At 38.7% G+C, this 14,729-nt stretch overlaps 3 protein-coding genes across 3 annotated transcripts; all 3 read left to right on the forward strand.

The window, feature by feature from the left end:
• The first annotated feature begins 1,571 nt into the window (after nt 1-1,571).
• On the forward strand, nt 1,572-3,579 carry LOC121783789 (putative late blight resistance protein homolog R1A-10). The gene is made up of 2 exons (XM_042181969.1): nt 1,572-2,825; nt 3,450-3,579. The coding sequence occupies exons 1-2, from the start codon at nt 1,731-1,733 to the stop codon at nt 3,453-3,455; spliced, it is 1,101 nt and encodes a 366-aa protein (XP_042037903.1). The 5' UTR covers nt 1,572-1,730; the 3' UTR covers nt 3,456-3,579.
• Nucleotides 3,580-5,256: 1,677 nt separating this feature from the next.
• Nucleotides 5,257-6,946, forward strand: LOC121784527 (cinnamoyl-CoA reductase 1-like). The gene is made up of 6 exons (XM_042182681.1): nt 5,257-5,375; nt 5,653-5,819; nt 5,915-6,100; nt 6,166-6,328; nt 6,441-6,630; nt 6,714-6,946. Exons 1-6 carry the CDS (start codon nt 5,258-5,260, stop codon nt 6,841-6,843), a joined length of 954 nt encoding a protein of 317 aa, XP_042038615.1. The 5' UTR covers nt 5,257; the 3' UTR covers nt 6,844-6,946.
• A 361-nt stretch (nt 6,947-7,307) lies between these two features.
• On the forward strand, nt 7,308-7,868 carry LOC121784452 (disease resistance protein RPP13-like). The gene has a single exon (XM_042182587.1). The coding sequence runs from the start codon at nt 7,308-7,310 to the stop codon at nt 7,866-7,868; it is 561 nt and encodes a 186-aa protein (XP_042038521.1).
• The last annotated feature ends 6,861 nt before the right edge of the window (nt 7,869-14,729 follow it).

A 14,729-nucleotide genomic window follows, 5' to 3' on the forward strand; every position in this document is an offset into this window, starting at 1 on the left:
TATCATGAGAGTCTGCATATTCATACATGTAACATTAAGGTGTTGATATTAGATTTGGAAACACTATCAAACTTAATCATACAATTGTTTTTCATAATTTCCATCTTGGGACGTCAATAAAATTTAGCTTTTTAATGAAATTTATCTCATTCTTTATTAATAGTAATATTTTAATCGTATTTTATATTTAGTCTGTATAACTAATTCTGCAGTAAAACACTAGTCATCCTTAGTAGACATAAATAGAATATGAAAACATTTATGGAAGAAGCATACAATTTGAAACCTGACATCTTTGATACATGCAATTCATATTTACCACCAATCTATGATCAAACATTTTTTATTTTACCAGTTTTACTTAATATTTGTACAAACAAAGGACATACTATGAATAGGTGGCTAATCAACCACCACAAATGGAGGCCGCAATCTTGAAATTTCATTAATCTTTCCCAAAATGGCAATAATCCCCCCACCCCAACCCCCATTTTTTCTTTCTTTTTTTTTGATTTATTCTACAAGAACAAGAGTATAAAAAAAGCAGCACATTCCTTGAAGATTGACATTAACTCTCCCAAAAAGGCATAGCCTTCCTTCATTACTTAATGTTATCTTGCAAGTATCTGATGTTCTTGTCTTGGCAACAAAAGTATATGACCATGATATGTGGTGACAAAGCATCCCCCAACCCCAACTAGGAAAGGAGAGTGGGTCCCATCCAAAATATTTTATTCAAATATCCTGCAAGTGGGCATATGATTTAAGTATTGTATGCAATATAAAAACAATTTGTTGGGAAAAAATCAGGGGGGGAAATAATAAAAAAAAGGTGAGGAAAAAGTAGATAAGATATCAGTGTACAGGGTGTACTTGTCGGCAGGGGTACGAGGTTTAATGCTTTTAGGCTGTCAAAGGGCGACGTGGCCGCTTCTGCTCCTTTCGTATGTTGTGACTTCTCTGTTCGGGCAATTATTTCATGATGAATTTCCGGAAATGCCCTAATAAATCACATGTGGTTTTCAGGTTGGGCCTTGTATAGTAATTTCATTGGTGGGCTTTGTTGGGTATGGTGGAAATTATGCCATATTTAGATCGGTTTGATTTGCTTTAAATTTGATGCCAACTTCAAGTGTAAAGTCTTAATAGTTTTATTTTTCTTATAGTAGTATATCACAAAATTAGTCACTTTTTATATATCTTTGAATAACTTTTACACTTTATTTATTTTATTTTCTATCCTATCAATTTTGCGTCCAGCTGCGATTGTTCGAGTACGTCTCTCTGTGTGTGTGTTTTGCTGGATTTTGGATTTCCAATACTTCTTTTCAATACTAGTATATGGTTTTATAATTCAATATGATTGTTTAAACCATTGGTATTCAACATCTGCTTGAGATGAAGGTGATTTTCGGGATAGGATCCCCTGCTGTGCATTCAGCACAGCAGGGGCTGCAGCCTCACACAAAGGAATAAAATAATCAATTTAATTAAATAATTTAATTAAATTAATAAATTATTATTTTAATTGGATGTTTGAGGCAGCAGCCCCTGCCGTGCATTTCAGCACAGCAGGGGATCCTATCCCGTGATTTTCACTAGTTCATCAACGATAAGTTTTCTTCATTTCAGCCATCCACAACCACTCTCTTCCTCCCCCCCTCTCTTTATCTCGCTCTAAACCAAAAACACAAAAGAGCAAACCAAGCTCCGGCCCTCGCCCAGCGAGTATGGCAGCTTATGCCGCTCTTGCTCAAACTACAACTCTTGATACAAATCATGCCATATCTCACTTCTCTATCGCTGCAAAGGAAAAAATTAGATCCATCCACGAGTATGCAATCATCTTGCTTACCTTCCTCGAGGATTATCCACAGAAGGCCAACCGTTGGGAAGGCAAGTTGAGGGACGTTGCTCATGACACCGAAGAATTTATGGGTGGCATTGGTAAGACCACTCTGGCTAGAACAGTTTATGACGATCCATTAATCATGTATCATTTTGATTTTCGTGTTTGGCTTACAATATCACAAGATTACAATGCATGGAAAGTTCTGTTAGGGCTTGTAGATTCGATGAAATTAATAGTAGAACAAATGTCTACAATTGAGATGGATGATGTTTCAATTCTGAAAGAGAGAGTGTATAAAACCTTGAAGAGTAGGAGGTATCTCGTGGTAATGGATGATGTGTGGAGCACAAAGGCTTGGGATGATGTAAGGAATGTATTTCCGAATGATGGTAATGGAAGTCGAATCATGTTAACAACAAGGCTAGCGGATCTAGCAGTTTATCCTAGTCCTGCTAGTGCTCCTCATGAGATGAGATTCCTGAATGATTCTCAAAGTTGGGATTTGCTTAAGGGAAAGGTGTTTGCAAACAGCAATTTCCCACCTGAACTGGAAGATGTTGGGAAAAAGATTGCGAGAAGTTGTGGAGGACTACCCCTTGCTGTTGTCTTGGTTGCTGGATTCCTGTCTGAAGTTAATAAGATTCCATCTTCTTGGGAGGAAATTTCTGAAAATGTGAATCCAATTGTTGGTCAAGAGTTGGAGGGGATACTATCTTTGAGTTATGCGCACTTGCCTCATCATTTAAAGCCGTGTTTTCTTTTTATGGCAGTGTTTCCTGAAGATGAAATTATTCGTGCTTCAAGGCTTATTAGATTATGGTTAGCTGAGGGCCTCTTGAAGCATCAAAGTCGATGCAGTAAAGGCTTAGAAGAGGAGGCAGAGGAGTATTTGGAGGATCTAGTCAAGAGAAATCTTGTAATTGTGTCTGGTATAAAGAGTGATGGGAAAATCAAGTGTTGCAGCCTCCATATTGTAAGGTTTAGACATATATTGATATTTCGCTATTTCTATTTATTTTAAGATTAAAATAAAAAAAAGTTAGTACTACAAAAAGTTAGAATTTTAGGATTTTTGTTAAAATTTTATATTAACCCTAAATTTAGTTTTGATTTTATTTTTAAAAATTGCTAAAAAAAAGTAGTACTATGGTTTTTAGGATATTCGCTAATAGAGAGTGTAGTTTTAGTTTTGATAAATTTTTTAAAAATAATTGCTCAGAAAGTTATAAAGTGATTATTGCCTACACAAGTGGCAACCAGACTAATATTGGACTTGTATTACTCCAATTTACTCCAAACTCTGATATCGACATAAACTTGAAAATTTTGATGACTATACTTTTTTTTTTTCAAATTTTATCACGACAAATTTTACGTTTAGTTTGTCTAATTTCGTTTTTCATATATATTGTACGTGCGTGAAAAGTAAAAGACAAAAATAAAATAAAGGGTTTGTTATTTCTTAAGGAAATGCTTAAGTCATAAAAAGGTACTGCAAAATGGTAAAATACTTAACAAAAATAAGAAAATAATCTAACAAACTAAAGAAGTATAGTAGTAAATAGTAAATCTCTGATGGTATCTCTTCCAATTGTAGGTATGACGCTATGATTTTGGTTGACATAATTGTTTGGAGCTTCATCCTTGTTGGAGCACTCAATCTTTATAAGCTTCATCCTCTTGGATTTCTTTATTAGTAATTGTACTTTTTTCCATTTGGAACTCCCCAACTATACACACATACACACATATATATATATATATATATATATATATATATATATATATATGTTCATGTAGTCATGTATTAAAAATATGAGTACTATATGTTCATGTAGTCATGTATTTAATGTCACAGAATCTTGTCTCTATTTAGCCCTAATTAAATATGGATGTATTGACTTAAATAGATTAGGGATATTATGGTTTAGTAATACTCATACATATGGGAAATAACATATGGAGTAATATTTAAATTTTATTTCTGATAAAAAATATTACTAATAATTTTATGTGCTCCATGTATAATAGTGGCTAGTCATATATAATAACATTACGACAATTTGTAAAATAATGGGCCTCAACTAAATCGACCAAAGTTTTTGAAACCCATTGAAATATTAAATCAAACCTAAATTATAGCCAAATTATTAATTTCCTAAAGATAAGTCTCCAACTTTTTGTACCATATTCTATGTACCATTTTCAATATTCATATATATTGATTATTGAAGTTGATAGTAGCTAGCGCATATATAATTTTTTTAAATTCGATTTTTTTCTAATAAATTTTAATTACGATGTACATTAAATATTATTAAAAACAATCAATAAAAGAGTGAGACACGGATAAATGATAAACAAAAGATGACTATTTATGTGGTTGATGGCTTGGCCAGAAATATACTGAGTCACTTTTATGTGGATTCATTTCATATTCTATACACAAATGCCTAACAACTCTTGGTTATTGTAAATTGATTTGCATTATTAGTTTGGTAAATTAATTGAATTTAACAATGATTGATTCAGTATGTATGGTTGAATACAAGGAACTCTTATTTTTGTATTAAAGTTTTTAACCTGGCTTGACATCTTATGATATATAATTAGGCAGGTGAATGTTTTATAATGTAATTTGCCATTAACTCTTTTGCCTAAATGTTTGTCTTTTTCGTATTTCATGCTTGAGAAAAATAAAAATATACTCCCTCCGTCCAACAATAATTGCCACTCTTGGTGGTGGCACGGATTTTAAGAAATGTAAACAAAAGTTGGTTAGAAAAGTTAGTGTAATGTGAGACCCATTTTTTATATTGGTTTATAGTAATAAAATGTGAATGAAATGAGTTGGTGGAACGTGAGACATACTTATCATTTATGGTAGTAAAAATGAATTGTGACAATTATTTTGGGATGAAAAGAGTAATCAGTCGTAACTCAAATACTAATGTTATAAGCATTACACATCAAAACCCCCTAATTAAATATAACCATGAAGTCAAACCAAAATGATAAAATTTATGGATTCCAATGCAAGTAAACTTGTCCCACAAACTGTGTAAAACGATAAATACCTCTCCAGTTTGTGGATGTGAGTGATAAAATAGAATATAAATAGAAAAGTCTAAAAAAAATTTACTTAAATATTCCCTCCACGTGGGACGTGACAGAGAGAGTACTACTAATTAAACTAATTTTGGTTAAGGGAGATAAATATCTTAATCAATTCCTTGTATGCACGGGAATATGGAGTCAAACAAGGCATGCCAAGATGTAGCTAGTGGATGAGCAGTGATGGCTGGCATAAAAAATTATGCATGAGCTGTGTGCATCATTTTTAAATTACTAATCATTCTTATATAATTAGTACTGATCATACACTTTAATTCGCACGAAAAAGAAATGGCAGAAAATGTTACGAGCGTTTGTGTTACCGGAGCCGGCGGCTTTATCGCATCGTGGCTCATCAAGCTTCTCCTCTCTCGCGGCTACGCCGTTCATGGCACCGTCAGAAATCCCGGTACTCTCTCTCTCTATGTATATATTTATGATGCACAAGATTGGTTATTATAAGAACGTACTAGTAATTATTTGTGAACGACACGAGTTTTGATATTACTAATTTTGGTGTTTAGACCAAAATGAAAATGAGAATTGTTTTTGATGGATAAAGTATTTACATATGATGCATGGGATGGTTATTATAAGAATGTGATTACATTATTTAAAATACTCTATTCGTCCACAAAAAGTAATCTCATGGACGACACGAGTTTTAATATGTAACTACAATGCAGGGGACGAGAAAAATGCTCATTTATGGAAGCTTGAGAATGCAGCTGAAAAGCTCAAACTATTTAAAGTGGACTTGATCGATTTTGATTCCATTCTTGCAGCTGTTAGAGGGTGTGAGGGAGTTTTCCATATTGCTAGCCCTGCTACTACTACTGCTGCAAATCCCGAGGTTCATTCATCTCTCAATAATCAAATCAAATCGAAATATTGAATTCAATTTTTTTTGTTCTTTACTTAGGACAACCTTAATTTGAGTATTGATAGGTGGATATAGTTGAGCCTGCTGTGGTAGGCACTCTCAACGTCCTCAAAGCGTGCTCGGAAGCAAAGGTGCGACGTGTGGTGCTCGTGTCGTCGTATGTTGCAGTTGTGGTGAACCCTAGTGCCCCCAAGGGTAAGGTGTTGGATGAGGCTTGTTGGTCGGACAAGGAATTCTGCCGGAAGACTAATGTGAGAGTTTTGTTTTAAGCAGTTTTTTTTTTCTTCCTATTTTAACCGACCAAATCTGAGTGTAGAACTGGTATTGTTACTCAAAAGTAGCTGCCGAGGCCGAGGCTCGGGACTATGCAGAGACAAACGGGGTCGACTTGGTCTCCGTGTTACCCGGCATCATCTTTGGCCCTATGCTGCAGCATACACCAAATGCTAGCAATTTGATCTTACTTAACTTCTTAAAAGGTGATTAATAATGGTTCTCTATTTACATTTATGACGGTGACTCAAAAGCATGATCTGTGGGTGTGTGTTAGGTTTTCAAATAATTTGATTTTTCAACCATGTTCATACCCAGGAGGGGACGAGGTAATGGATAATTATCTACATATGATAGTAGATGTACGTGATGTAGCCGAAGCTATGATATTAGCATTCGAGACACCTAATGCCCGGGGTCGATACTTATGCACGTCTCACATGATCAAAAACGAGGATTTGGTTAAGAATCTCAAGGAAATCTATCCCGATTACAACTACCCCAAGAGGTAATTAATAATCTTTTCATAACGATCATACGTCTGTATTGCATTGTACGTCCCATAATGGTTCGTCTCATCTCGTCTCGCAGCTTTAAAGAAGGCATTGAGGTTCCGCTAGTGAGTTCGGAAAAACTGCAGGGACTTGGTTGGAAATATAAGCCATTGAAACAAACTCTGGTTGACACTATTGAGAATTGCAAACAAGTTGGCCTTCTCTGATTTCGTCATTGTTTCAAATTGTGCTGTTCAATAACATGGGCACCAATTGTTGTACTTTGAATCATTGTTACTTTCGATTCTCTATATGATAATAAAATGCAACTTAATTATACAGGGGCATGCCAACATTGATATTTGAGTATAATGAGTTAGATTAGCTTACTGAAAATGCTTTGTAATTTTCAATTCAACATTGAAATACTCTTACAAACAACGCAGTTTCATAAGTGTTTGATTTCTGGCTCTTTAAGTCTCATTGCGAAAGTGTTTTTTGTAATGAGTGTGCCATCACTTTGCTTACCTTCCTCGAAGAATATCCAGAGAGAGCGAACCGTTGGGAGGCAAAGCTGAGGGACATTGCTCATGAAACTGGAGATTTTATCCAACAATTTCTGTGGAGGCAGGCATATTTTGGAGAGGACAAAATATCAAGATTGAAATTTGAAGAGGAGTTCAGAAATGTAATGGAAAAATTCTGTTTAATTGCTGGAGATGTGATGGACGAGCGACCTGCTTACCCCTCTCATTCTCTCTCACCATCAGCATCATCAAGAATTGCACCAACTCCCAATGGTGTGGCCATTGGTTTAGATGATGATGTGATGGCAATAAAGGATAGGCTTTGTGGTCTCTCTTCCAAACTCAAACTCATACCCATATTGGGAATGGGTGGCATTGGCAAGACCACTCTTGCTAGAACTGTTTATGAAGATCCATTAATCATGTATCGTTTTCATATTCGTGTTTGGCTTACAATATCACAAGATTACAATGCACGGAAAGTTCTTTTAAGTCTTGTAGATTCGATGAAACTGATGGAAGAACATATGCCAAGATTAGAGATGGATGATGTTTCAATACTGGCGGAGAAAGTGTATAAAAACTTGAAGGGTAGGAAGTATCTCGTGGTAATGGATGATGTGTGGAGCACAAAGGTTTGGGATGATGTAAGGAATGTATTTCCGGATGATGGCAATGGAAGTCGAATCATGTTAACTACAAGGCTAGCGGATGTTGTCAAATGAAGAGGCAAAACGGCTAGTAGCCACATTCCAAGTACCAACTAATTGGTAATTGTTGTTGCATTTAATAGGTAGTATTTACCTAGACAAACAATAAATTAGTGGGAGTTTCTAAGAGTTGTAATATCCCTATAAAAGGGAATGTGCTACATCAAACAATTCATAACAGAAAATTACAAAACACTTGTCTTCTCTCTAGCCACCATGAATCTTCTTCTACTTATCGCCTCTCTCGATTACCATCTTTAAGCTGGTATCAGAGCAGGTTAAAGTGGTGTGGGACTCAGAAAATTCTCATCACCGTCCCGGATATACCTTTCCCGGCCTTTTTTAAAACCTGCAAAAACCAGAAAATAGCCATGTCAGAATCTGACCCAGAAACTACAAACATCAACCAACCTTTGGTGAGTTTTCCAGGGGAATTTGCTGCCCAATTGGCTGAGTTCCTCAAACAGATCAATAAACCACCACCTCCTCCCTCAAACCAACCAGAATCATTGGGAGAGGTTCATGTCCAAAGTAAGCTCAATGGGGATAATTATCCCCTATGGAAAAACCTGATGGAACGAGCCATAGGAGGCAAGGGTCTGTTGTCTCACATAAATGGAGTAACCGACCCCCCTCCAGCCAATCATCCCAGTTACCCCAAATGGCAACAGAGAGATTACTGCTGCTATAACTGGATTATCAACAACGTCGAAGCAAGTCTCATCAATGAAGTTTCACAATACGCGACGGCCCGAGACCTATGGGAGGGTCTGGCTATCACGTACGCAAGCGGAGCCGATCCATTTCAAGTTTCAGACCTACACAGACAGGCATACAACATGAAGCAAGGAAACATGAGTCTCGAATGCCTGTGGAACAAGTTTCAAAGCCTCTGGATCTCTATCGATGAAAGGGATCCGAATCCTATGGATACCCCATCAACAATAGAGAAATATAACAAAATCATACAGAGACATAGGCTATATCAATTTCTATGGGCCCTAGACGACAGATACGATACCATAAAGAGGGAGATCTTAAACAAAGAGCCGGTACCCACAGTAAGAAACGCATATGCAATGGTTAGGCGTGAATCAGCCAATGAGCGGGTTCTCAAACCCACAGGCGACTCACAAGAAACAGGAATCGGTGCCGGATTAGCAGCAATCGACCGGAGCAGACCACCGCCGCCCAAATTCCACCAAAACGTCGACAAAAACAAATTAACATGCAGCCACTGTGGAGGGAAGAAACATACCGCCGAAACATGCTTCCATCTCCATGGATTTCCCGATTGGTGGGAGGATATGAAGAAATCGAAACAGAATCGGAACCGAAATGGAGGAGGCAGGGCGACGGCGGCATCAGCAATCGGCGACCGAGCTACCAACGCCGTCAACATAGCGGGCAGCTCCAACAAGCCGAAACCGACGGGGATTAACCGTCCGACGAACAGCAACGGAAATAACGAAGAAACAGCAACGGCGTCAGCCGCGGTCGCTCGGGCTTGGACAGAAGGTAACCATACCACCGGCGGCCCCACCTTATCACCGATTGGAGACAAATCGGAGAAGGAACCAGGAAATCATAGAGATGGAAGAGAGAAATCGATAGTGTCGAGAGAGGGAGTGGAGACGGCGGGTTGTAGGGATTTAGGGTTCTCCAAATTCAAAATCGACCCCCAACCCTCTTATAAATCCTATTTTAAACCCCATTCCCATAAATCTACCCAAAACTACCCCAAAACTTCCAATATCTCCAGAAAATACCCCAAAACTTCAGTAAAACACCAAAATCACCCCGATTTTCCTAAACAATTGCAAAAATACCCCGACACTTTTCCAGATTCCGAAATTACCCCGACCAAAACAAATGATCTTCTTTTTCAGCCTACTATTCCGTGCCACAACTCTTTTAAAGCCTTAGCCTTTACCTCATCCACCACTGTTGCAAAGAAATATAGTCAGTGGATTTTTGATTGTGGTGCTACCGATACAATCTCTTTTGATCCAACAGATTTCCTCCACATATCTAAGCCTACCAAAGCCTATGTTCAAACTGCCGGAGGGGATTTAGCTCGAGTAGAGGGGGCGGGTACCATTGATATTTCTCCAACTCTCCGGCTCTCTAACTGCCTCCTCGTTCCAACTTTCTCAAATAAGCTTTTATCCGTCAGTCATGTGACAAAGGAGCTAAATTGCAAGTTACTGATGCAACCTCGTTTTTGTATATTACAGGATACCAAGACGGGGACGATAGTTGGGCGTGGCACTGAACGAAGTGGACTGTACTATGTGGATGAGATAGCTCAACAAAGTACGGCATTACTGACTCATGGATCAACTACAAGGAAGACTTGGCTTTTACATCGTCGGTTAGGACATCCTTCTATAGGATATATGAAAATGTTGTTTCCTAAAATTGCTTCTAGCATGCACTCTCTTGATTGTGAAACTTGTCATCTAGCCAAAAGCCACCGTCACTCTTTTAAGCTTAATAATACTCGTGTGTCTACCCCGTTTTCCTTAATTCACTCGGATGTGTGGGGTCCTGCCCCAATCCATGGGGGTCAGGGCTTCCGATATTTTCTCCTGTTTATTGATGATTTTTCCCGTATGACTTGGGTATATTTCTTAAAACATAAATCTGAGGTTTTCGACAAATTCACCCAGTTTTACAGTATGGTCCAAACTCAGTATAAACAAAATATCCAGGTCCTACGGTCTGACAATGGGGGGGAATACATAAATGCCAACATGAAAGCTTTCTTTGTTGAAAAAGGCCTCATTCACCAAACTTCTTGTGCTTATACGCCTGAACAAAATGGGGTAGCAGAGCGAAAAAATAGGTACATTCTAGAAATCACCAGAGCTCTCCTCATCGAATCTAAAATACCCACACATTTTTGGCCAGAAGCTATAGCAACATCGGTGTATCTTATGAACCGTCTCCCCACAGGTATCCTCAATTTTAAAACTCCCGTCGATACATTTATCAACCATGAAGTCATACAAAAACCAACCCATCTCACTCTTGAACCAAAAGTCTTTGGTTGTACGGTTTTCGTCCACATTCCCAAACATGACCGTACCAAATTCTCTCCTTGTGCCGTTAAATGTGTTTTCCTTGGATATGGGGTTAATCAGAAAGGGTACCGCTGCTATGACCCTGTGACTAAACACATGTACACAACTATGAACTGTGACTTTGTGGAAACCGAATACTACTACAGCCAACCTAGCGGTCAGGGGGAGAATGAAACACATAGTCGAAATAGTGACCCACTAAATTGGCTGTATATCCCAACAGAATCAACCACCCATCAACCCAAATCTGTCCAAGGGGGAGATGAGTCAAGGGAAGGACCCAAACCTATCACAGAAGAAATTGTTGAAGAAAGTCATACCAACGAGCTATCACAGTCCACTAGTCAGTTCATGGAAGTCGAGGAGACCACCCAACCATCAACCTCGTCTGAAAATCCTGAGGTAAACAATTCTGAAACCAACACAGTTCCATTGGAAATCACTAACATTGACAGGATAAGCCGGGAAGGAGACACCGGGAGTGGAAACGACAATAACAAGCAGTATGATCTACCATACAGAAGTACAAGGGGAATTCCTCCCAAGAGATACTCTCCGGACTGGAAAGGGAGAAAAACAAGATATTCAGTGGCAAACATCGCTCAAGGACACCTCACTGAAATGGCCCGAGCATTCGAGGTAGCCCTATATGAAGAAGAAGAAATTCCCCAGTCTTTCCAAGAAGCAGTCAAGCACAAACATTGGAGGGAAGCCATGAAGAAGGAGGTTGATGCTCTGATCAAGAATGGAACATGGGAAAAGTGTACTCTTCCAGAGGGAAAAAAACCAGTCGGATGTAGGTGGGTTTTCACCATCAAAAGACGTGCAGATGGATCAATCGAGAGATACAAGGCGCGATTGGTGGCTAAAGGATACACTCAAGTTTATGGGATTGACTACGATGAAACTTTCTCCCCAGTTGCCAAGCTTGATACTATCCGAGCATTGTTGTCAGTTGCAGCTTGCAAGGATTGGTCACTACATCAGTTGGATGTGACTAATGCCTTTCTTCATGGAGAATTGGAAAAGGACAAGGAAGTCTATATGACAGTTCCGCCAGGATTTGATGGCGAGTTTGGTCCTGGACAGGTGTGCAGACTGAAGAAAACCTTGTACGGTTTGAAACAATCCCCGAGAATATGGTTTGGAAGGTTTTGCCAAGCAATGATCAAACATGGATTCAAACAGAGCCTTTCTGATCATACACTCTTCACGAAAAGGCGAGGGGATAAGGTTACCTGCCTTATCATCTATGTCGACGATATGATTATCACAGGAGATGATACAGAAGAAATCAATAACCTCAAGACCAATCTGTTCAAAGAGTTTGATATGAAAGATCTTGGCCCCCTGAAATACTTCTTGGGAATAGAAGTTTTGAGATCAGGGCATGGAATATTTCTAAGACAGAGAAAAATATGTTCTCAATCTACTGGCAGAAACAGGCCTTTTAGACTGCAAACCAGGGCCGACACACAATGGTGCCAAACATGGGCTTAAAATTTGTTGAACGGAGCTGAGTCTGCATATCGATAGAAAGATCAAAGGCTAAATTTGGAAAAAATTACTTTTATCAATCCTCTCACATACCATACATACATTGCTTATGCAGTTGAGAAGTTGGTTGTCATTCAATGCACCAACCCCAGAAAACAATGGAAGGCTCCTTATACCTAATTGTGAGGTACCTCAAGGGAACTCAAACTTTTTGAATATTCTTAAAATAAGGGAAGGATCTTGAAAAGTGGATGGCTATACAATGCTGAGTGGGCCCAAGTAATCCCTGTCGATAGAAAATTCAAACCCGGATACTTCACATTTAGTGGAGGCAACCTGGTCACTTGGAGTAAGTAATAGCAAAAAGTCGTTTGCCCCTATCCAAGGTGCTGAAGCAGAGTTCCGAGGATTAAAATGGGCTCATGGAGAATTATTGTGGGCGTTAAGCAGATTCTACGGAGATCGGTTTTTTCCCCAAACCGTAAGAGTAGGCTATTCTGCTAAGCTAAAGCAGCAATCAGTCTATCAGAAATCCAAGTACACATGACAGAACCAAACATGTCGAGGGTCGACCGCCACTTCATTACAGAAAACCTGGAAGGAGGAATTATAGAGTTCCCCGTTTTGTTCCATCAGAAAAACAGTTGGCTGATATTCCTAACTAAGGGCAGTGAAATGCAAAGAGTTTTAGAGAGTATTTGTTCCAAGTTGAAGAACAATCGAGATACCGGTCGCTCAACTTGAGGGGGAGTTTCAAAAAATGATATGAAAAACTGCTTAGTATCCACTTCCACGTACCACAAATTGGTATGGTTTTGTTGCAATTTAATAGGTAGTATTTACCTAGACAAACAATAAATTAGTGGGAGTTTCTAAGAGTTGTAATATCCCTATAAAAGGGAATGTGCTACATCAAACAATTCATAACAGAAAATTACAAAACACTTGTCTTCTCTCTAGCCACCATGAATCTTCTTCTACTTATCGCCTCTCTCGATTACCATCTTTAAGAGATGTAGCCGTTTATCCTGACTTGAGTAGTCCTCCTCATGAGATGAGGTTCATGAATGATTCTCAAAGTTGGGATTTGCTCAAGCTAAATGTGTTTGTGGATAGAAATTGCCCACTGGAATTGGAGGATGTTGGGAAAAAGAATGCAAGAAGTTGTGGGGGACTACCCCTTGCTGTTGTCCCGGTTGCTGGATTCTTGTCTGAAGTTAATAAGAATCCATCTTCTTGGGAGGAAATTTCCGAAAATGTGAATCCAATTGTTGGTCAAGAATTGGAGGGGATACTATCTTTGAGTTATACGCACTTGTCTCATCATCTGAGGTCATGCTTTCTGTTTATGTCAATGTTTCCTAAAGATGTAAGTATCCGTGTTTCAAGGCTAATCAGATTATGGTTAGCTGAGGGATTCTTGAAGCATGAACATGGATGTAGAAAAAGCTTGGAAGAGGAGGCGGAGAAGTATTTGGAGGATCTAGTCAAGAGAAATCTTGTAACTGTGACCAGTAAGAAGAGTGATGGGAAAATCAAGTGTTGCAGCCTCCGTGCTATGGTACGAGACTTGTGCATAAGGAAAGCCCACGATGAGAGGTTTCTTCGTGTTCTCGATGGTAGTGTTGTTCGACAGGGCACCATAAATGAGAGGCACATCAGTTTCATAAATGGGCAGCACACTACTCCTGGGCATTCTTATATGAATAACATTTGGGCTCCAACCATCCACACCATTCTATACTTCCATCTTAAGAACTTTCCTGGTGTGACATCCTTTCTATGGTGCTATAGATTGCTTAGGATATTTGATGCCATGAGTGAAAACTCTATTTCACTCCCTTCAGAGGTATTTGATTTGTTTCATTTAAGATATCTTGCTTTAACATGTCCTTCAATTCCATCAGCCATATCTAATCTCATGAATCTTCAAACCTTGATCATCCTTCCAATCTCTCTCATTGTTTCAACATTTTACAATTGGAAAAGATATTGGCCTAGTAATTGTGATCCATCATCTCGTTTCTCATTACCATTGGAAATTTGGAGGATGCCGCAGTTAAGGCACCTTATACTCCACGGCCTTATACTCTACCTCTTCCCCCAAATGGATCGAATACTTGTCTAGAAAATCTTCAAACTCTTTCATACATCAAGGAACTCCACTGCAATGAATGAGGGGCGGCCATTTATGATTCCTTTTTCTAACACTCCCCCTCAAGTTGAGCAACGGTATCTCCGATACTCAACTTGCCCAGAATTTCTTTGAAGACTTTAGGACTCAACGCCTTGG

The sequence above is a fragment of the Salvia splendens genome, chromosome 21, assembly GCF_004379255.2.
Source record: "Salvia splendens isolate huo1 chromosome 21, SspV2, whole genome shotgun sequence".
NCBI classification, from domain to species: domain Eukaryota; kingdom Viridiplantae; phylum Streptophyta; class Magnoliopsida; order Lamiales; family Lamiaceae; genus Salvia; species Salvia splendens.